A 24,457-nucleotide genomic window follows, 5' to 3' on the forward strand; every position below is an offset into this window, starting at 1 on the left:
CTCTCAATTTCCCTAGAAAGCCACTCACACTCCCCTTATATCCTAGAGGGGAAACACCTGTCTCAGTGAGTCAGCAGAACCCACTTAACTCTTTCCCAGCAGGATCAAAACCAGTAACATGACGAAGTGTTTCAGGAAACCACTGCCAGCAGGGTCAACATCCAACCCAGTTGTGCAGCTAACAGGCGGTTGTCTAAGACACTACATATGTTTCCTCAGTTTAGAACAGTAAATAACTGCAGCATGTCATGTACCACTGTGTAGTTACTACTGACAAATGCTGACTTTTTAATAGTAACTTCTGAGTAGTTTTCCTGAACTTGCCATTTCAAATCAAATCAAATCAAAATCTTTTCTTCCTTACAAAATATAATCACTATTCACTGCTTGTAAATGTCACAACCTAAAATTAGAAGCACACCAGGCCCTAACTTGATGTTTACATTTTAAAATGCAATTTAAAGCCATCAACCTCTCATTCAATTTTGTAGCAAACTTGTGTAGCTTAATACTGCATGATTGGTTTTAAACTGGAGTCTCAGCATGGAGCATCTGGATTATCCCTTAATCCAGCCTTGGTTAGAAGACACAAGGTAATACATATGGGAATATCACCATGTAATTACAAAGACATCTGCATATCCACATTTTTATCATGGAATACATACATTAAGTGATTATTAAGGATCTGATCCTGCAGTCCTTATTTGGGCAACCCACCCATTAGTTTGACTGAAAGGTGTGCCTGAATAAGGCTTGTAGATTGATGCTCTTAAATTAGACTACAACATGCTCTGGATTCTTATGGTAAAAATGATAGATTGACCTAGTCAAGGAATGAGTATATTCACTATACAAACATTTTAAAATTAATGATATCCACTCACAGAGTTTATTAATACAATTCTAGCATATATACAAAAAAAAAGCCTATATATTGCCTGTGTGGAGATCATTGATACCTTGCAACGTTAAGGTCATAGATAAAACCTGAGGTTTTATGGTAAATCCTAAAAATGACCTTCTAAGTGATGTATGGCCCAAACTTCACGGTCCATGAAGAGTTCAAGTGCGTCACTTCAGAGTCATTTTGAAGGTCCACACATTATGTACAGAAAGTGAAGTGTGTCTCAAAGGGCCAAGAAAAGTTGGTTGGTTAACAGAAATTGTCATCTACGTAAGGGCAAGCAGAACACTCATGATGTTTGAAATACCTTGGGATAATCTTTTAAAACAGAGGTTGACTATGAAGTGTGGTCTCTTAATATAGGTTTTACAGTGTATAAGAGAATGAGCATCTTATAATTCTAGAGCCAGTTCTACAGCATTTATTCAATTTGACTTCAAAAGTTTTGCCTTAATGAGGACTGCAGTGCTGGGCTATTATTAGAACAAAACTTAATAAACCCTAATTTTAAACAAGGAGCAGGTATAGGGTTGGGAATAGAGCTAGTCGGGAATTTTCTGTCAGAATAATTTGTTTGTTAAAAATGCAGTTTCCTCAAAATTGAAATCCACCCTCCCCAGGGGGAAATTTCAATTTTTACCTCCAAAAGGCATATCAGAGAAGATGTAGTCCAGCCAAGGAGCCGGCCTATAGGAGCGAATGAGGCCTGGACTACAACTCCCATAAGGTAATGCACCACAACAGAATATGAAGTTCTGAATATGAACTGGCTCAAAAAGAAGCATTTTGTTTAGTTCAACAAACCTAAACAAAAAACATTTCTATTTCACAATGTCAAAATATTTTCTTTCAGTTGAATACATTGAAACAAAACATTTCAACATTTCTGAATCAAATTTTTTTGGACGACTAGTTCTGCAAAAAAACAAACAAACAAACAAAAAAAAAAACCCTCATCTTTTCAGCTCTATTTGGGATGAAAACAGATGTTAAAATATCAGAATTTCCTGCAGGACAGAAACTTGAAATTTCACTCAGCTCTAGTTGGGAGCCAGGAGTTCCAGAAGTCTAATTTTGACTCTACTACTGACTTGCTGTGTAGCCTTTGGCAAGTCACTTCACCTCTCTGCCCAGATTTTTCCATTTGCAAAATGGAGGTAACACCACATATCTACCTAACTCACTGGGATGTTGGAGGATTAAGTAGTTAATGTCCATACAGCCCTTTGAATACCTCAAGTGTTACCCAAGTAATGCAGTATTACTCAAGTAGTATTAGTAATATAGGAGTAACAGAGTATGACTTTCAACAAGTGAGTATTTCTAGGTTAACCGGATGAAAAGATGATTACATAATGTTATTACACCATCCCTTTTGAAATGTGGACTTGATTTTGGCTGTTTTGCTCCACCACCTTCTCTTACCAACTGCAATTAATCTTATACAGTGTAATATATTGCAAGTTAGAAAAACAAACCCATAGTTTAAGATAAACACAAAGATTACAGCAATAATCAAGTATTAATCACACACACAGAAACACAAAAGACAACAACCAGATGGACCAAGATACACCAATCTCTACAGCAAAGCAGTTATGTGTGAAAGATCTGCCTGATCCTAACAGATGATCCCTAATCAATGGTACAGAGAAGAGAAGCAGAAAAAAACATGTTCCCTGCCAATAAACCCTGAGGGAGTTGAAGAATTCGTTCCTGGTCCCACATTAATTTTACCCTGTCCATATAACACTGTTTGGGTGTATTTGGTTTATTCAACCCACATATCCATGTTGAGTTTAGTGTGTGGGTGCTGGGTGGTGTTGGTGGTCTGTAATATACAAGAGGTCAGACTAGATAATCGGGTTGTCCTTTCCGGCCTTAAACTCTATGACTGAACATTTTAAATAATTTAGATGCTATAGTTAATGCAACACCTCTATATTTGTTTTAATGTGTATTTATCTGTAGCGAGGACACTGGAGAATCTATACCTCTAATTTCAAAAGGTTCAAATGCACATATCCCACTAGGACATGTTTCTTATCCACTCAGAAGATAACCAAAGATACAGATGGCATAGAAGCTATATTTGATCTGAAATCAGATATAATTTAATTTGTATATTTAGTTAATTATAGTGTGTCTGTCAGATGTTTGACTTGCCTAATTCTGAATATACGTTTGTTTTGTAAGGCATGCTTTACGAATTAAATTTGTTTGGGTTTTTGGTTTTCATTAAAAAATGACTCCTCAGTTTAGTCAAACACCATTCATGAAAATCATTTAAATAAATAAATATAGAGAGGAAGGGGCATCTTGTGTTTGAAGCACTGAACAGGGATTCAGTTCCCTGCTCTGCTACAAACTTGTTGCGCAACTTTGGTCAAGTCACAATCTTTTCTTTGCCTGAATTACCAATCTGTAAAATGAGGACCATATTATTTATTAATTATTATTATTATTACCACAGTGTCTAGGAGCCCTAATCATGGACAAGGAACCCATTGTGCTTCATGCTGTAGAAGCACAGAATAAAAACCACAGTCCCTGCCCCATGGAGCTTACAATCTAAGAATAAGACAAGAGACAGATGTAGAGAGTTGGACCAGGCAGAACTAGGAAACGAGACAATATTGTTCAGCATCATAGGTAGTGGTATTGGGACACCATCAGCCTCACCATTGTCAACGTCGTAAGCAACATGGCGAAAGTGTTAAACAGAGATCTGAAGGAAGATAATAAGGTAGCTTTGCAGATATTTATGGAGAGCTCCTTCTAACCAGGAAGGGCAGGATGGGAGAAAGCACAAAGGTGCTTATTTTAAAATTTTAACAAGTGGGAAGTGGAGGCTGACATCATTGGCCAATTGGAGACATGAGTTGACATTTAGTCAATGAGAAATGATAGCTAGGATGGAGATGGGCCGTGAGGGCCTTGAAAATGAAGACAATTAACCTATATTTCATGCAGACGAGGGAGCCAGTGAAGGGATGCAGCAAGAGGGGTGACATGGTCCAAGTGACAGGCTGGGAAAATGATCTTTGCAGCAGCATTCTGAATGGATATGATGAGGGCAAAATTATATTTGTCAAGACTAGAAAGAAGGATGTTGCAGTAATCAAGACGTGAGATGACAGTCAGTATGAGTGTTTGGGCTGTGTGGATGGATAGAAAAGGCTCATCTTAGAGATGTTATGCAGAAAGAAGTGGCATAGTCTGGATGTTGGGAACTAGAAACAGGTCCAAGTCAAAGATGATGCCCAGGACCTGAGTGACAGGTAGGATGGTGGTGGTGTCCACAGTGATTGAGAAAAGGTGGGTGGGGGCAGGCCTTGAGGGACTATTAGGAAGACTTGTAGCCATGCTGAGCTTGAGCTAATGGCTCTACAGCCACACGGAGATGTGAGAGAGAGAGGCTGAGATTTTAGTTGGGACAGAAGGGGAGTGGTCTGGAGTACAGAGGTAGAACTGTGAGCCGTCAGCATAGAGAGGGCAACTGAATTTGTGTTTGCAGATGAGATTACCCAGAGATAAGGGGTAGAGGAAGAAGAGAAGGGGACCAAGGACAGAGCCCTGTGGAACCCCACAGAAAGTTGGAGGGCAGATGAGTAGGATACTCCAAAGGACATGCTGAAGGAGCGACTAGAGAGGTGGGAGGAAAATCTGGAGAGGACAGAGTCATGGAAGCCAACACAGGACAAGATTTCAAGAAAAAGAGTATGGTCAGCTGTGCCAGGGGCAGCTGTCAGGACAAGGAGGATGAGGATGGAGTACGAGTCTGAGTTTTGGCTAGGAAGAGGTCATTAAAGACTTTGGCAAGAGCAGTTTCAGTGGAGTGCCAGGGATGGAAGCCAAATTGGAGAGGGTCTAAGGATGGAACTGGAGAAGAGGAACTCCAGACAGCGATTTCTGACTGCACATTCAATGAGCTTAGAGCTGAAAGGGAGGAGGGACGGGGTGGTAGTTGGAAAGTCAAGTGGGGTTAAGGCTGGGCTTTTTAAAGATGGGAGAGATTAAAGCATGCTTATATTATGATGGGAAAAAGCCAGAGGAGAGAAGTTAAAGAAAATAATCAGGGAGGGGATAAGAGAGATGGGAGAGATCAGGAGATAAAATGGGATAGGGTAGCTGGAGCAAGCAGAGGAATTAGAGAAGGAGGGAAGACAAATAACTTCTGAATCTGTGAGCGGGGACAAGGAGAGAGTTGTAGGAGGGGAAGATCATGTATTTTTTTCTTGAAAGAAATCACAAAGATCCTGTGCAGAGAGAGAAATGGAGGCAGGAGAAGAGGAGGGTTTGAGGAGTGAGTCAAAGGTGGCAAAAAGGTGGCTGAGATTGCAGACAAGGATTCAATTAAGTAGTTGGATGAGTAGAGTTGTTTAGCTAGGAAGATGGCAGCACTGAAGGAGAGAGAATAGTACTTCCCTGACTCACCCGTGTTGAGAATTCATTCATGTTTGTGAGATGGTCAGAAACGACAATACTGGGGTAAGCTGTTGGAGATCACCTTCATGGGATACTAAAGTCTACATTTTAACACAATGTGAAATTTAGGCAAAATAAATGTACATTTAACATGCTTAAGTGTCTATTTTAGCATGCTAATGGGGACTTGGACACCCTATTAAAGCACCCAGGGCATGTTGCTTACTTCACCGATTGCCTCTTTAGTTTCCCTCATTGTTGGGATAGTTCATCCCTCTGAGCAAACCAAAAAAAATGCCACTTCTGAGGTAATGGAAGCCAAAAACCAACTAAATGAACAGCCCTTTCAACAAGTTTAAACCTTCACCCCTTGGTCCAGGGACTCACACAAGCAGTCCGTTGCCAGATAAATAACTCTCCCCATTTTGCTAAAAACAGACTAACACGGCTGCCCCCCTGCATCTCCCCATTCTGGGATTCCTGGTTTTCCTGCCTGCCTCTTGCATCCAATCTGTAGGAGGATTGCGCCAGGCCTGTTTTACAGGGCTAGCACACCCTGTTACACACAGCTACATTTGAAAACTGTGCCCCACAAAAAACATTAAGATGGAGCTGCTGCGATGCCATATTTACATTTACATTATATTCCGAACTGAAAGGGACTTCAACTTCTTTTTATATGAAAAACAGTTTATCTATCCCAAATTTGTATCACAATCTCTGAGTAAAGCTTGAATTTGACACCAACCAGGTGACACCAACCTGAAAGAGGTTGCAAGCACTTTGGAGGGCAGGATTGGAATTTAAAATGACTTTGATAAATTGGAAAATTGGTCTGCAATCAACAAGCTGAACATACAGCATAGTGTTTTTGTGTACTGATACTATATATACTTTCAGTGGGCCTGATCAAAATCCCATTGAAGAGTTCTAAGTAGTGATACCCAAAACAGACTCTCACTATAGAGATGCTGACAGTCAAGACGACAGTCCCAAAAATTAGGACTTTCTCAGCCAAGACTTAACATGAACGAGTCTTGAGTAATAACAGAACTTAACACTTAGTCCTGCCTCAGTGCAGAGGACTGGACTAGATGATCTATTGAGGTCCCTTCCAGTCCTACATTTCTAGGATTCTATAGCTGCTGATTAGTATCAAATGCTCTGAAATGTACACAGTGCAATCTTCCTGTCTCCTGCAAGTCTGTGGGACCACCACACACGCCATGACAACCTGTGCCATGTTATTTTAAAATTCCTGCCAGCGACCTATATTGTGGCAACTAACAGAGCGTGCTGTTTGTTTATTTTGAATTGGACACTAACCTATTCTGAGATCTAACGCCGTCCGCTGTGTTAACAGGCCATAAAGGCCTAGATCCTGGAGGTTCTTGGGCTGTAAGTGGGGGAGGGCAAGATCGTTGTGCTTCATCATGAGCGTGAGCAGAGGCTCCAGACAGACACAAGCACAGTTAAGTGCCAAGCTCTGCACTTCATGGAAATAACACTCTCATATCCTGTCCCTCCAAGTTTTTTATTCTGAAAAGATCAGGGCTGGGCATAGACAGCTAATGATCCTGTCTGAGAAGTGAAGGGCTTAAGAGATCCTCAGCATGCAAATGAGACACTAAGTTATGCATATCCTCTTTGGCTTCCTTCCTGCCACTGGGCAGCAATAACTTGACAGCTGCACAGAAGTGCTCTCATTAATCAGTCTCCCCTGTGCTCTGTGTCCTGCTCATCCATGTGCTTTATCCTAGGTTTATACATGTAACGCCCCACATCTGTGCTTTCCTGGATCAAGCCTCCTGTGTGTAACCACAGGTTTGGCTGAGAGTGGGACACTAAGTGAATTACAGATGACAGGGGCAGGGGAGTGGAGATTTGGAACAGCCTTCCAAGGGGAGCAGTCGGGGCAAGAAACCTAGCTGGCTTCAAGAATGAGCTTGATAAGTTTATGGAGGGGATGGTATGATGGGACAGCCTAATTTGGCTATTGACTGATCTTTGACTACTAGCAGTAAATATGCCAATGGCCCATGATGGGATGTTTGATGGGGTGGGTTCTGAGTTACTACAGAGAATTCTCTCTGCCTGTCTGGTGAGTCTTGCCCACATGCTCAGGTTTTGCTGATCGTCATATTTGGGGTCGGGAAGGAATTTTCCCCCATGCAGATTGGAACAGGCCCTGGGGTTTTTTCACCTTCCTCTGTAGTATTGGGATGGGTCACTTGCTGATGGGCTTTAAAGTCTTTAAATCATTATTTGAGGACTTCAGTAACTCAGTCTTAGGTTGGGGGTCTATTACAGGAGTTGGGTGGGTGAAGTTCTGTGGCCTGCATTGTGCAGGAGGTCAGACTAGATGATCACAATGATCCCTTCTGACCTTATATCTTATGAGTCTAAGAGAGACAGATCGGTTAACTGACCAAAAAGTGTACACACAACAAAATCCACACCTCACTATCCAAATGCCATTTCCAATTTCAGATAAGTGATCATCATCTGTATGTTACAGCAATGTAACAGCATAACAGCAAAAAGTTTGCTGCCCCGTTTATTACTTCTGCATTTCTCCACAGCAGTCACACATCCACCCCATTTCCACACTTGCCATGACACAATGTTGGACCAAGGAAAAAAATGAAGGTTGGCTACTTGTCACTGGAGTTCTTTGAGCTGCACTCTGCACAGTCACACTCCCAATCCAATTTTGCAGAATCATAACCGAGAAATACACTAGACCTGCAATAGCGGTGGAAGGACCTGAGGCGGCAACCAGCACTGTGGTTCCTTTTATAGACACACCCTCAGAACATGCTCGAACAATGAAGGGAGGGGGAGAAGGGATGCATGAATGCTTTAACAGGCACTACTACCTGAAGGTTCCACTGTCCAAGCTGCACCGGTTGGGTTCATCCCATGAGTGGGAATATGCAGAGAACACTGGAGGAACTGAAGGTCACAAAATATTTTATAAGCACTATTTAAAACAAATTACTACTTCTCCTGGAAGGCCAATTTTTTTAAATCTAACCACCATATATATTGATGTGCTGTATTCTTGTGACCAGAGTCAATCATGTTATTTATGCTATGATCACGGATGTAATACAACAATTACCCATTCTGTGTCTGAGACTGGAATGTACAATCCCCTAAAGTTCCACCAAATATTAGATTTGGGTGATAGTTTGAAAAACTGATACTATACAGTAGTCATGAGGCAAGATTTCTAGTGTTTATTCTATAGTCTTTACACGATCTTGTCTTGTTACATCTTTTTTCCTTTGCCTGTACTACTAAATTTCTCTCCTCCCTCTTCTTTTAACTCTCTAACTACATACTTAACACTTCTGCAAAGCATCTTAGGATACAATTTATATGAAAGACCCCATTACAAATTTATACTGTATTAGTTATAATTAGTTATAATGTATCTACTAGTGAGTCTCAAGATGTATGGATTTCAGTTCAGAAAAGCACTCAAAAGCCTAGCCATATTGCCTATCTGAGCTCCCCACATCTCTTAAATGAGCAAACTTTGGACCACTGTTGCAGCATTTCTGGTCCTAGCTGGAACGTGGAAAAACAGAGGTTCATAAAGCTGAAAAATAATAGGATAACAGTTAACAGGACATTTCAGAACCTTCAAAGCAGTTGTTCTTAAAATGAGAGAAGGAGGTGGGAGATGAGACATTTGGAAAAGGGGAGAAAGGAGAAAAAGAGAGAAGGGAAAGACAGTAAAAGTAAGGAAGAACATAGGAATTGCCACATGGAATCAGACCACTGGTTCATCTAGTCCATTTTCTAATCTCTGGTAATGGCCAGCACCAGTTGCTGCAGAAGCAGCAGCAAGAATCTCCGCCACGGACAATTATGGCAACCAGCTCACAGAGAAACTGCCTTCCTAACTTTAAGCAGTAATTGATTTCTGGCCTGAAACATGGGTTCTAGGTTCTATACATGTTTTATAATACAAGCAAGAAGAGGGAAGTGTGTCATTTTTTTCTGAACTGATTCACTCAATCCTATATCTAGATCTATAAAATAAAGTAATGTTGTGAATTATGTGTGTTGAATGGGCACTGTTACAACCTAGTTCTAACCTAGAAAATAGAAGCTAGTTCAGAAGCAGACTGCATATCTCCTGTCCCCTTAATTGCATCCCATATATAAGCAAGCATGTTCCAACTGTTAAAAGGAGAAACAAGGGAATTACTGGCAATTAGCTCACCTCTAATCTTCTTAGTATAGGAATAGAGAGAGAGGCCTGATGTTAATTCAAACATCCAGGTTCCTTTGCATGTAATTAGCAAATTATAGGGAACTGAGGAATAAATGTTGGAGACACCACACAATAATCTCACACCTGTGAAAAGAACCTTTCTAGGCCCTTGAAGAATCTTGTGTCATCCCATACAAGAAAACTGTCCTACCTTGTAACGGTGAATGAAAAGCTGATATGGCCGCCATATGTACCTTGACTGATGACAAGGTCAACCCTTCTTGTTTCAAATGGAGCTGGTAATCCAAAATAGCTTGGATGGATGATTTGGAAGGTGAGATGTTATGAAGGGCTGCCCAGCAGGTGAAGTGTTTCCACTCTGCCAGGTAAGACACCCCGGTGGAAGGCTTTCAGCTTCCCAGTAGGATCTGTTGGACTTGTGCCGATTCCATTAGACGTGCCCGTAGCCTAACATCTCCATGTTTCTTGGTGCAGGGCCTGAAACTTTTACAAATCTTTCACTTTTCCTGCACGTGAGCCTCTCCAAAGCACTTCAGACACCTCTGGAGTGGGTCGCTGATTGGCATAGGCTTCTTACAAGAAGAACAGGTTTAAAACCCAGAGATGAGGGCATGCCAACATCAGACCTAAACTTTCTACTAATTAACACTTAACTACAACAAATTGAACTACGTACACTAAGACAAATGAAGAAAACACTAGATGGAAAAGCTTGCAGTAGCAAGAGCGCTTTCCAGCACCATCCCAGGTGGTAAGAAGGAACTAAGAAAGAGGGGGGCTGGCAGTGCCCTACATGCTGGCACATTCAGGCGTCACTGCAGAGGGCGCTAGAGCTGGCCCTACAGATACCACTAGGGGAAACATTTCCGGCACACCTAATTGGGAATTGACATGAGCAAGCCCTCGATGAACAACACAGTAACTATTTTGGAAAAAAAAATCAGTTGACAAATTAGGGTCAGATCCAGAACTGGTGCAAGTCTGTATAGCTCTGTTGACTTCAATGCAACTATGCAGATTTACACTACCAGAGAATCTGACATGTGGGGAGCAATATAGGCCTGATCGAAAGCCCATTGAAATGAATGGAAAGACTCTCATTGACTTTAATGGGCTTTGAGTGAGGGCCTCTACATATGATCATGCATACTAAGGCCTTGCTCTTGCCAGGCTTTGCATATATCATAGCAGGGTATCAATGCTGTTGTGCTTCAATGCAAGTGCAAATGAAGATGATAGGCACTGACTTTTAGGGTCACCCCTAATAATAGGAATAAGTAACTTGGTGGCCAGAAAGCAATGCTCTCATTGAGGGCCCAGTTACGTGAGGTACTGAAATCAGTGGGAGCTGCAAATCTTCAAAACCCCTCAGGAGACGTTCATGAGGCCTTAATGTAGGATTGTACCCCGCTGCCCTCTCTCATTTGCAATGTTATACCTTGAGCTTATACACACAACACTCCACACTTGCACTGTGCAGGAACCTTCCCCGGGGATGAGAGTATACAAAGATCTTCGAAACGTATTTCACAAGTAGGAGAATTTTTGAAAGCTAACCATTTTCATCCACTGTACATGTGCGCACATTACACAAATTGTACTGCCTGCACATAGCTGAATTAGCCTGGTCTCTTTGGTAAAATGAAAATAGTCAAATTGAACTTGACATTAACAAAAAGAAAGGAAAAAATATCTGAGAGGCTGCTAAGAGCATCCGAGCTCAAGCTGGCTAATTAATTAAAATGCGTCAAGTCTGTGCAACAGCACAATTCCCTATAAAAACCTACCAGTGCTATAGCACTGCAACATTTGTAGGTGGAAGTGGCTACATGTGAAATGACAACCAGCGATTAGATGAAAGCATAAGAAATAAAACCAGGAAGGAAAGAAATTAAAGTAGCAATTCATTTAGCTAGGCTGCTCAAAATAGTAACTAAGCACCAGGGAAACTTGGTGCAAACTGCATCAGGAACAGTCATTTCGCTAAACTGTAGTTTGTTGAAACCAAATCCCAGAGAATTAGAGACCTGATTTTCAGAGATGCTGAGGATCAACAGCATCCACTACTTTTTAAGGGTAGTTACTAGTGCTCTGCATTTCTGAAAATTGGATCTTATGTCTCCACACTGTAGTGGATATGGAGAGGCAATCTTAGTCAGGACTGCCTGTTGTGAAGGAACACTATTAGGTAGCTCACCAATACATTCATAATGTACATAAAAAACTAACTCCCTTAAAAATTTCCATTAGAACTTCATTCATCTCTATCTATTTGCAAATGCTTCCAAGGGTAACTGTGACACTAGCAAATTTCTTGCATATCTTCATAAAGATATAACATGACTTTGCCAGCATGCATCTACAAAAACCATCAGCTGCAGTGTTGTTCAGACTTACACATCCTCTATGGGTCAGTGTCTCTCTCTCTCTCTCACACACACACACACAAGCCAATATATTACACATCCAACAGGCTTGTGTTTCTAAGATTCCTCAATGTCCACCCAAACCATTAATTTACTCATTAGTGCAACTATCCAATCTTCAAAAGTACAGGAGATTTTGGATTTTAAAAGGATCATGGAATCCACCAGGCTTCTTAGAACAGCCTTCATCCTTAATGAAAAACTGTTCTGTATTAAAGAAAAGTGGTCCATTACACTCCACTATAAACTCCCTTCAAATAAAAAGTATATGCGTAAACTGCAAAACCATTTTAAACAAATATTGCTACAGAGACAGATGTTCCATACATAGAAGCTTGTAATGGTTTAGCTAAACCAGTGCAAACCCCTGGGATGACAGGCCTATTTGGTTTAAGAGTGGCTTATTTCAATTTAGTTTAAAGCTGTGCCAAATTGATTTAAGACAAAATAAACCTGGCTTAAACCAAAATAATGAGTGTTCACACAGGGGTTTGCACCAGTTTAACTACACTGTTTATATTCACACCCTTAGTTAAACCTGTGTAAATCCTCCATGTAGACAAGGCCACAGACCTTCTAGAGATGAACCCAGAGCTCGAGATTGTCATTATGCTGTTCAGCTCGGTAAAAGCAAGAATTCACTTGAGTCTCCTGCTCCAAAGTCCCAAGTGCCTACCATCTGAGCTGAAAGAAAGTCTCTAGCTGCAGAGCCTATGATATACAGCTGAACAATTCTGATTCCAAGCACATACACACTAGCCAATTCATTGCAGTTAATGGCACTGATGTACTCATTACAGCAGCATCCTCTGCACCATGGTGTTTTGCTCTCCCTCAAGTTAGCCCAGTGTCTTCTTTTTATAACATATCTCTAAATCAATAATCCAGACACCAGAAAACTCAGACATGTACGTTTAGGAAAAAAATCCACCATTTTCATTGTCATTTAAAGTCGCACATTGGAGCATAACAATACCTGCTGGTTTCCTGAAAAAGATTTGGTCATCATACCCCCTCCTACTGCACTTACTTTCATAATCAGGCTCTGGTGCTCTTCGGACTGACTGAAGTTTGTGCCCATTTCAAATATGCTCATAGTTCCTTCCTCACACAAACTCATCCAGTACTGATATTCTTCACGCCCTGGAAGTCTATCCCAGAACGTCTTGAAGACCTCCCAAACTGCCTCCTGGCACACTAGAGAAGCAGAAATACACAGTATGAGTACAAGGTGGAGGGTCTCTGTGGCGTGGCTAGCTAGCATTATATTTTATGAGAACTGCACACTTCAATGTGTGTGAAGTCTGCCTGCCTGTATGAGAGTGGGCAAGGTTTTAAGAGGGATTCAGGATGAAAGATTTTGTGTATTAAAAGACACACATTGTTGCCCCATCATCAACATTTTATATTTGTTCTTACTTTGCTTGCTGTTCTCCTTAATCTAAAATAAAAGTCACATTGGCATGCTGTGTCCTGGAAAAATATAACATCTCCAGTACTGCCAACTCCAAGTATTCAAAAATCAAGAGTCAGGCCCCAGAAATCATAAAATTGGCTTAAAAATCATTTATTTGCTTTCTGGTTTTTGAGACATTAAGGTTCACATTTGCAAGCTTTCACTGCAACCAAGAACGATAGAAACTTAAGTTAAAGCTGAGATTTGCATGTATTTACATGACGCCAGGAACAAGGGTTTTAAGAAAAACATCAAGCATCGCAAGAATAGGCAGCACTGCATCTCATACGCTTCAGGGCCTCTTTAGTAAACAGGTTAAAAGTGAAGCAAATTGTCATATTCCTAAAACATGCACAGTCGCATAGTCACTCCCATGATGTATTTTCCCCTCCAAAGTTCCAGGAAGTATAGTACATTTTCAGAAGAGCTGCTGGGCATTTCCCATTGAAAACGAGCCTATCAAAAATAAATATTTTCGCAAAATCCCCCCTCTCCATTTTGTAAATAAATAAATAAATTCAATCCAAATTTTGGGTGACAAAGTTAGCTTGGTTAATTATTTTGCTTTTTTTGCCTTTCAGTTTTTGCATTGCCAAAATTTTGATTGATAGTTTAGTGTCATGGCAGGATTTTTTCCTCCCAAAATTGAAATTTCAATAAACAATAAGAAATTTCAAAATGGAAAAAACTTTCAATAGAAAAAAAATTCTGCAAAAAATTAAAATTTAGTCAATTTGTAAGCACAATGAGCAGGCACGGTGCTGGGGGTGGTACTTTGTTGCTTGGGGACAGTGCATACTGGACAAGAGAGGAAAGGAAGGATGATCCAGTGGTTTGAGTGCTAATTTGGGACTCAGGAGATCCAGACTCAATGCCCTGATCTCCACAGACTTCCTGTGTGACTTGGGCAACTCATTTAGTCTCTATGCCTCAGTTCCCCATCTGTGAAATGGGGATAATGGCACTTCCCTACTTCACAGGGGTGTTGTGAAAATCAATACATTAGAGATTGTGAGGCACTCAGATACTCTGGTAGTGTAAGCCATTTAAGTACAAATACAACAGAGGTTCAGGTCGTTTGAAGTTGTGAAAGACTCCATGTCTCTTTTTCCAAGAATACATGTTAACCCCCATGTCCTACCCAAATTCCAACTGGGATAATTACATTCTACCTTTGTATTTCCTCCCTTGAAATGTCATTTGACGTAATCAATCTTCATTTTCAATCCCATAAACTAATGTTTTGCCAAACAGCTGACGTATTGCACCCCCAGAAGTAGCTGCATTTCAGCTGTGAGTAAAGTGATCTCTTGTACACAGTTATCCCAGTTTTTAAAAGTGAGCACCTACACAGGACATATACATTAACTGCTGTATTGTGGTACCAAAGAAAAGGTACAGCGAGCATTTACTATAATAATATCTATATAATGTGTAATACTATTCCAGTATTATAGTTAGTTTGTACTGAACAGGTTTCTAGAGGCTCAATTCTCAATACAATTCCTTTGAACTGTGTGACTGACTTAAAATAAATATTGGAAGCTATCATTGTGTTAATGGCTTCTGAAAAGCAGGGCTAGAATCATGAGATGAAAATGTGATGTGCTTAAAAATATAAAGAGCTAATGTAACATTGCTGTATATTTCTATTTCCAAAAGGCTGACTCTGAGCTGTAAACTGGGAAGGTTTGTGACCACAAGATTAAATTCTCTTCCTATACTGTATGTGCTCTAATCCCTCTCTGTTTGCCGGTCAGAGCACTTGGTCACATAATGCTCATGCAAGAACCTCTCTTTGACCCAGGATAAATGGAGGAGAGGGATTTATAGGATTTCCCTCCACTAGCTATATACTGTAGTCTGGCAGAGGAATGCTTTGCTTTCAGGAAAAGTCTGACATACTCAGCCGAACCTTATAGGGAACTGACCTTGACTCTTTCTTAAGAAAGTCATTTTCTTCAAGCAGCTTAAAAAATTCTATGCTGCCAACATCCAAAACTTGATTACAATTACCTCTGGGTGTCAGACGCTCTCCAGGTTAAACACACTGCACTGGTTTAACTAAGCACTTAAAAGGTCTGGCGTCTTTCAGATATTTTGTTCTGAAATTTGTATATGCACATTATCTCTCTGCATACATACAAGGAATGGGCATTTCCTGGATGTAAAGGGTTTATAAATTATAAGCCTATGAAACTGTTTCACAATTTAGTGGTGCTCTTTGACATCTGACTGATCGTGGAGTCCCAGATAGCACTGGCAGGCAAGAGCACCTTTTTCTATTGTTGTCAGATAAGGCAATTTTAAGTATTCCTCTCTGTTGTGGATCTTCCAGTTATCCAGATCATTGTGACTTCCAGGCTGGATTATTGCAATACACTCTACAGAGGGGTAGCTTTGAAGATCACTCAAAAGCTACAGCTAGTGTAAGATACCAAATGTTCTATATACTTTGCAGTGTTAGCTGAATGAAGAATTTACCAGTTTTCTGGTACTTGCACTGACATCTTACCAGCTTCCAGGTAGATTACTTTAATCAATAGAGCACTATAAAGATTGGGTCATGACTACTGAGGACTGCCTCATAGGATGCCCATGCAAAAATCAGTCAATTCATTTTTGCTAGGTAGAAGAGCAAATTGAGATAAGTGGCACTTAATTTTTATCTATTCATAAGTAAAAATGGCAAAGGTATGCATATATTCTGAAAAAAAGTATACATTTGATTGTGTGTGTCACTTGCTTTGTTAGATAGCAAACTCTTTGGAGGGCAGGGACCATATCTCTGCATGTGTTTGTACATGCCTAGCACAATGGGGCCTGGATCCTGACGGGGACCACTGGGCACTACCACAGTTCAAACTACCACCACTAACCTCTGCAATGTTTCCTCCTGCCCTCCCCCACACGCGAGGGTTTGAGCTCAGCCTCAAATCCAGAACCTTATTTTAATACCACAGGATACAAGTAACTCATTGATTTCACTGGGAGTTATTCCTATCCTGTGGTGGGAGTATAGGGCCATCCTGGGTGTCCAGTCTAGTGCAGTATCTATCCTACTCCAATTCCAAATGACTGGGATGAGTTTTCAAACGGGCTGTGATTAGGACATGAAACAGCTGCAAGTTACAATGCAATGACTTATCTCTTGCAAATCCTTGAGGAAGCTCTGTCTGACCCCACAAAAGTTTTCAAACACCAGCAGACCAAGGACTGGCTGCCCAGGTGCCAGTAATGACTAGTAGTAATAATCCCAGGTACTTTTCTTAAACACTCTTAAATATGTTTAATCCCATTTTTAAAATTAATTTGATCGACAGCATTTCCCCTGAGTACAGCTGCTGCTGCATGCACACCGGCTCCCAATCAGCTCCAGTTAGATTAGGGATTTGTTGTGTTCCTTTCCATTAGAATTAGCCCCCCTCCAAGTCCCAATCTCACAGGTGTGGTGCCATCTGTGGATTCTGAGGCCATTAACCAAACCTTCGCTGGAAAACTGTAGTCACATTTTTTGGTGGAGAAGGGAAACAGATGAAGAGTCAAATTCTGCCCTCATTTACATTTAGTCACCTCCAACAAAATCAACGACACAGAGGGGGTAACTGGGAAGGGGGAAGTTAGCCTGTTGAAAAACGCAATTGTGTATCTCGATTTGTTGTGCATTGACTAATACCAAGCTAATAAAACAGAGAAGAGCCTCACTTCCTGACACTGTTTAGACAAGAAACTATTTCTGTGGCTTTGGGAAGGGATAAAAATGTTGGACAAACTTGTACTGCGATTTCCATTGGTGTTCACCCCGACATACCAGCATTCACCAGCAGACTGCACCCTGAAGGACTGCATGACACCTGTGCTGACTGCCGCGTGCCAACCTAAACAGATTTGTTATTCTGCCCATCTTCGTCCGTACCTTATTCTGCAAATTGCCCTTTATTCATTTCAATAGGCCAACTTGCAAAGTAAGGGGCTACTTAGTGCGACTAAGGGTGGCAGACTCTGGCCTGTGGCTCTCCTCCTCAGGCCTATCCCTTGGCACACTCACCCTCATGCAATTCAGAAGAAAATCCATAATGCTGCTAAGAAAATGAGTGGTTTTGTTCTAGTTTTAAATTCCCTGTGGGCTCCCCGGCCCCACCCAACGCACCTTTTAAGAATAATTTTAAATGAATTTAGAGTTGGTGAAACGTGTGATATTGACAGCCCTGGACACATAAGCCATCCCTTCATGCACAGAGCAGGAACAGCATAGGCAGTGCCAGGTTCCCACACTCGGGTCATGCTAATACACCCTGTTCTGGTGGGGGACACAAACACACACACAGTCGCCATGCTCTCTCACTCAACCAAGGATGCCAATAAGGGACCAGTTCTGATGGTGTTGTTTATGGTGCGGATACCTGCCCACTAAGAACTGAACTGAACCCTAACTCATGTCACAGTCTTCAGTAATAACATCAGTTAAGCTACTCTTCACCTCACAAACCTGGGAAACAAAGTTTTGGGGGATTTTACTTTGGGGATCTTGCAAGGCAGGCAGGTTTTCCAAAATGTCCTTAGCCATGAAATTATGAAAATCCCTGTAATAAGAACTATGTTTTTTTTCCACAAATAAATCTTAAACATGCTTAGTTTGTGCAGTTATAACACAGAAGCTGGAAAAGTCTGAAGATAGGCTGCAAATCGAAATTAAACTGAACAAACATTTTTAAAAGTACAAAATCATTTCTATGTATAAATATCCCTCTCTTCTGCTACTCCCCACCCCATCCACACTATACACACCTAGGTGTTCTGTATGCTGCGCAACTTAATACAAACAAATTAAAATATAATAATACCTAAGAAACTATCCTTTTAAAATTCAGAAGAGATAAAAGCAAATGAGGCAGGAGACCAAAAAAAGAAAATAGGGGTCTAGGAAAAGATAAAGATATGGACAACAGTCTTCATAATTAATAATCCACCTTTAAAGCAAAAGACTTGGTGTTTTTCTAGCCACATGGAGAAATGGACAAAATGATAAGACCAACAATAAGGGCTTGTAGTGAATTGACAAGAGCCAGGCAGCTCAGAATTGAGACTGAAGCGCCATTCTTAGTCTGCCACATTGTGCTGAAGTGTTTCAGAGCTTGGAAACAGGAGGTGATTTTATACACCATGTGGTTTGGCAGTTTTCTACTTAAGCAAGAATCACAGGGCAGTTTAAGGACAGACTTTAGGTCTTAACATGGGGTTTTTCATGCCTTCAGACCATCCATGCCAGCATTGGCAAATCTTTGCGGGGAGAAAAATACGGACACGCCTTTTAACTCTACCAAAATGCATTCGGCAAAGACTGTTTTTTGGAGGGATCAGGGAAAAATGGCAAATATTGTGGCAAAAATATAGACCCATCCCTCCTCAACAGGCATACGTGTCACGCGTAAACTAGGCCCTTGTTATTTTACACAGCTGTTAATACATGTGGCTTTTGTTTTCATAGACAAAAAAAGAAATCAGAGCCCTTTGTTGTAGAAGTGTATATAAGATGATGGCACGAGAGAGTCACAAGCTTTTAGAGACTTTACACTCTGTTAGACAAGGTCATATGTGTTTTTCTAAAGGCAGGACTGTGACTGTAAGCCACTGGTCGCACTGTGGAGATGGAAGGGTGAGGATGGACTGTACAGCCATGAGAATCCCCAGAGACATTCTGGCTGATTTCCTTGGGATTCTCCTGGGGAGAATACACCAGAACACCAGTACTTTTTCATCCTTTAAATGCTCGTAGCCCATACTGGAGGAAGTGCACAAAGACTCTTCCCCTCAACTCTTTTGGGTAGGCTAATTCCCCATGTCAACTGTGACTGGCCCCTGCACAGGGATGCAAAGTGGGGGATGCTCCTTGCTCATCTATCTTCTTTCACTCAGTCTAACCCTGGGTCTCCTCTTTGAGGTCCTTCAAAGCGATCATGACAAAAGCCATTCTGAGCTACATTCTCAAAGCCGTGCACAGCAATTCCCTTCAATGAACAGCAACGTAATGCCAGGTTATTCTACTTTCAGCCATACACGGGCCTGGAAGAGACACACATTAGTCAACAACAGTGTCATGCACTGTTCAGTCAGCCCCCACGACTTCTTCATGCATCCTCATGATCCCACTGTGCGGTGACCGTCCTATCAAAAGGTTTAGCTCACTTACCAAAGGTTTTGTCTCAATTATCGCTTTTTACCAAGAGCCACATTCTGCCTTCACATGTGCAAGCCCAACTCCAGATGGCTTCAGTGGGAGTTGCCCATGCAAACCTAGGGAACAATTTGGCATAAAACGAACAGGGGCAGTGATCAAACAACTGAATTAATTCAAGCCTTCGACAGGGAGCCTCTTAAACACCACTGATTAAACTGTAAACTGAACTGAGGAACACAATGAAAGAAGAAAGCAGCAGTTCTTTAGGTTGAAAGATTCCAAGGCAGAAATGAGTTTACTAAATCAGAGGACCATAATGAAGGGAAACTTTCCTCGTTAAGACTTTAACTGACATTTAATGAGGAAGGCATCCCTTCGTTTTCACTTGGGGCCAAGTAGAGACAAGACCTGAGATAGGATGAACCCAAATGGCTAGTAAAGGTATCTAATGCACATTAGCAGAGCATTCTGTTTTAATTTCTTTACATTTATAAAAGGGTTTCTCTCTCCCTTCCTCCAGACACTGCATGCCCAATACAAATCTTGAACCGAATCCTAACAGTGAAATCAATGGGAGCTGCATATGCTGAGCATCTCTCAGAATTTAATCCTTTATGAAAAGCAGTCACTGCGCATGCATTGCAACCACTCCGCAAAATGCAGCCTCTCAGCCCTCTGATGTTGTCCTCTTCCTGTACGTTCCATCTATCTAGGCCACTGCATGGTCTACATCACAGCATCTGAGCACCTCAAACAATAACGGATTTATCTTCACACCACCACTGTGAGGTAGGGAAGTGCTATTATCCCCATTTTACAGAAGGGGAACAGAGGCTCAGAGAGATTCAGTGACTTGCCCAAGGTCCCACAGGAAGTCTGTGGCAGAGCTAGAAACTGAACATCCATCTGCCAAGTCTCAGTCCTGTGCCTGAACCACAAGATTCCTCCCTTCCATCCACATTCTCAATTCCTACAGACATGAATGGGAGCCTTCTGCATGGACCCAGAGGAATCTTTACCCACACAACGTCTTGGGACAATATTATGCCACAATTTGTATTAAAGTTCATTGTTGAAATCAAAGCCATTTTAGAGATCTGAGTGCAAAAAGCAGCACAGATGGCTGAACTCCTTAGTTGTTGCCAACTCCCATTGCCAAGCCATCTTTTAAAATGTGAAGTGAAACAAGGAAAGAGAAGTCTGCTCACATACCAACACCATGGATGAAAAGCTTAGTCAGGAATGAAGTTCGGCAGGCAAGTTGTAAATCCCTGAAAAACCCATGGTATTACAACAGAAATGCTGACACAGATTCAGATACAGTGCCACTGCCAGAAGCCATTCAAGTACGAGTGCTAGCCCCCAACACAAATGGGAAGCGCTAAACTGACTGGCTAGATCCTGCAGTCCTCTTTCAGTTCTTGCCCTGGGAAAACATTCACTGGACTACCGTGGGGTTAGTCACAGTAGTAAGTGCTATGCCTGGCGGCGTTTGCAGGATCGACCCCTTAGAGGATACAGGATTTCTGATCAACCCCTCAATCTCTAGCAGATAATGATTAAAAACCATCACTAAATCAAGATCGGTCTTTCAAGGCAGTTAAAAAAAGAGGCTAGAAGCTGTGTATGTGGGCGGAAAGGGAAGTTTCTACTGGAAATAGCCTCCATCCACACCTAATGATGAGAATTGAGAACTCTTAAGAGAGAGAGAAAATATTAAAATAATATCTTGCACTTGGATAGCACTCTTCATCCAAAGAACTCAAAGCACATTACAAATCCTTAATAACTAAAGCCTTACAGCACTCCTGCTAAGGAAGTATTACTCTCTCTTTTACAGATGGGGAAACTGAGGCACTGAGTGGATGTGATTCTAGTAAATCACATAACCAATCAGTGGCAGAGCCAGGAATAGAAATCAGGTAGTCTTTCCCATCCTCTCTCTCAAAATGGAGGTCTTACTTTTACATAGCATCTTTCATCCAGAAGGAGTGCTTCAAAATCATCTAATGCACCACTGAACTACAGCTATCTCCCAGCTAGAAAGGAAACAACCAGTGCACAGCACTGATGGCAAAAGCAGGAGTTTTTGCTTAGGACACTGGTGCAAACTCGCACTCTAATGAATAAAAGAGCATGGGCTCAATGTCCACACACAGTAGAGAAGGCCTTGGTTTTAAAGGTTGCATCAGGAAGCCCTATACACAGTAAAACCATGTGAAACTCATCTCATCTATTGAGTGGAAAGAAGAATGCTGACAATTTCCGCTTCCAACCTGGGGTGAAGGAGTCCAAGTATTTCAAACCTGGTGCTTACACCACTATGCAAAAGTGAATACTACTAAGCATTTTTACAGTATGTTTCACCTGTAGAACTCAAAGCATTTTACAAAGATGGTTAAGTGTCACCATCTCCATTTAATGAAGGGAAACCAGGGCATAGGGGTGATGCAGTATGTCAATGATGGAGCCAGAAACCTTGATTTTCAGTCATTGCCCTATTCACTGAAATATACTGCACATCAGTTCATCAGGCTGTATTGCTACCAAACTATACACAAGAAAAAGAAATTTACAACAAAGATCAAGCTACTTCCTAATCCTCCTCTCCTTAATTTCTCTGATGGAAAAGAATATCTTTTCCTGAGAAGTTTTATGTCCAGTTTGCCTGCCAACCTCCCGCACCCTCTCCCCCAAAATCTTTTGGAGGGGAAAAAAGTCTTTAAAATTCCCTTCCCTACAGGCTATAATTCTTTTGAAAATAACCATCTAATACATCGATATGACCTTCTGCCTGAAATCCTATGTTGAAACTTTGCTCGTTATATGCCCCTCACCCATCTGTATGGGATGCACTAATCCCCAAGGAACTGTCTCTTTGACTCTGGTTTTAGCATTTATCTTTCTGAAGAGAAAGAGTCACTTAGCCTATTACATCTCACTTGATATGCAGGGATTTGTGAGGTTAACAGGAGGGACAACATATGACAGCATGGGACACCAAGTAGGGGGTGGGGTAGCTTGCTGGTCATTTGTGTAAGTGGGCAGTGCTGGAGTTTTATCCCCATTTAATCCCATTAGTGCGTCTTAAGAGTTGACTCATGTGCCACAGCTAGTAGTATTGAATCAGCCAGAACAGTCTCTTCTGAAGCAGCATGATGCCAATATCTTCTCTTGTTGCTTCTGCCAAACAGCATGGCTCATTTTGTAATAAGAAGAGACTTAGGATCATAGTAATAAAAAGAATGACCGACACTTCTAAGGTACTTTTCATTGTGTATATATAGGCATACACGCATGGGTCCCTTCCTCTGCTGTTGAAATGCATATGGGGTTGAATATGGCAACTTTTAAACAGCAGACAGCAATAATTCAAAACAGTGCTGCTGTTATTGTGAACTCTAAGTCTTTAAACAGCCCAGTCCATCTCCATACAGAATTGCAGTACATATTCAAGGAATGCAAAAGGAACTTTGGAGCCTACATAGGAAAGGCAGCCATCATCACAGTGCTTAAACACAGACATCCCAAAGAGAGAGAAAGAATTTGATATTGGTGAATGGTGCCAGACTGATAGTGCTGGAAAGCAGAGTCTTATCTTTACCCACTGTAGGTACAGCAGTACAAGCTTCCCCACGCTGCCTTCACTCTGATTCCATTTACACCACCCGCTGGTGTGAGACAGCAGTTCAGTTTCCAGACTGATTCAACCCTTGACCTCTCTACTGAGACTGACAAGGCTGCCCATTTGTGCTGGTTGTGGCAAGTTTTGAGAGGAAGTGGAGAGAGACCATGTAACAGCCAACAAACAGATGATAACAATTTGCAGTTAGTCCTGGCCATATCTCATTACCAATTCCCTGAACTATAAGCACTAACATTATTTGCAATATGTTTTACGGTGCATTCATGATTTGAACGTCTACGTTTTTAGGCTTCCACGAAGTGAGTCTTGTAAATGTGCATCCCCATGGACAATGTGATCTTCTGTTCATTTGAACAATGATTTGATTGCAAACTACTGCCAGATCACATGAACCTTCCAGCAGCCGCAACAGCAGCGAAGTTAATCTTAAAAGAGCATGTGTTAATAACCTCACCCACATACCCATATAGGGCCTGATCCTGTGATGTGTAGAGTGCCTTTAACTCCCATGTCAACACCTATTGCATTTTTATTTCACAAACACCCTTGTATCCATGTCTAGCAGCTCAGCACTCGGCAGGATCAAACCCAGATTGTATATCCGTATCAACTCTACAGGTATTCACTAGACCATGCACCTAACTCTTTTGTTACATGTTCAGATATTACAGTGATAAACATGGTATAAATGTCTAGATAAAGAGTATTTACAGATGGAAGTCAGTCTTTTTTTTTTTAAATGTCTCTTTATGACTAGAACTATAAATAGCACTGAGCAGTAAAAAGCACTAAGGAGTGTAGGAGCAGTGAGAACCCTAGATTGGTTAGATGGTGCTAATGAAAGGAAAAACTGCTAACCCTATCGCAAGTAGTAGATTGTTTTGTGATTCAGATACGTGATTAGAGCGACTGTGGCACTGGATGGAGACACAGAAGTCCCGGCATGCATTTCTGGCTCTGCCACTGAACTGCTGGCATGACCTTGAACAAGTGACTTCTTCCCTGAACCTGTCTTGCACCCCCCCACTCTGTGTATCCTGCCTGTCTAGACTGTCAGCTCCCTGGGTCAGGGACTGTCTCTTAGTATGGAGAGGTAGAGCACAGTACGAAGATGCCCGTATTCTTAGATGGGCCTCTCGGTGTTACTAGACTGCTAATAATATAATA

The 24,457-nt window shown here is 41.4% G+C and overlaps 1 protein-coding gene across 1 annotated transcript in view; it reads right to left on the reverse strand.

The window, feature by feature from the left end:
- IMPG2 (interphotoreceptor matrix proteoglycan 2) overlaps positions 1 to 24,457 on the reverse strand; it is a 76,942-nt gene that overhangs the window by 49,356 nt on the left and 3,129 nt on the right. The window contains exon 2 of the mRNA XM_067546428.1: positions 13,041 to 13,207. Coding sequence (XP_067402529.1) covers positions 13,041 to 13,207 — 167 coding nt within the window. The remainder of the gene's footprint in view (positions 1 to 13,040; positions 13,208 to 24,457) is intronic.

Source organism: Emydura macquarii, unplaced genomic scaffold, assembly GCF_026122565.2.
Source record: "Emydura macquarii macquarii isolate MOO-44397 ecotype Brisbane River unplaced genomic scaffold, CSIRO-AGI_Emac_v2 contig_1119, whole genome shotgun sequence".
Taxonomy (NCBI): Eukaryota; Metazoa; Chordata; order Testudines; family Chelidae; genus Emydura; species Emydura macquarii.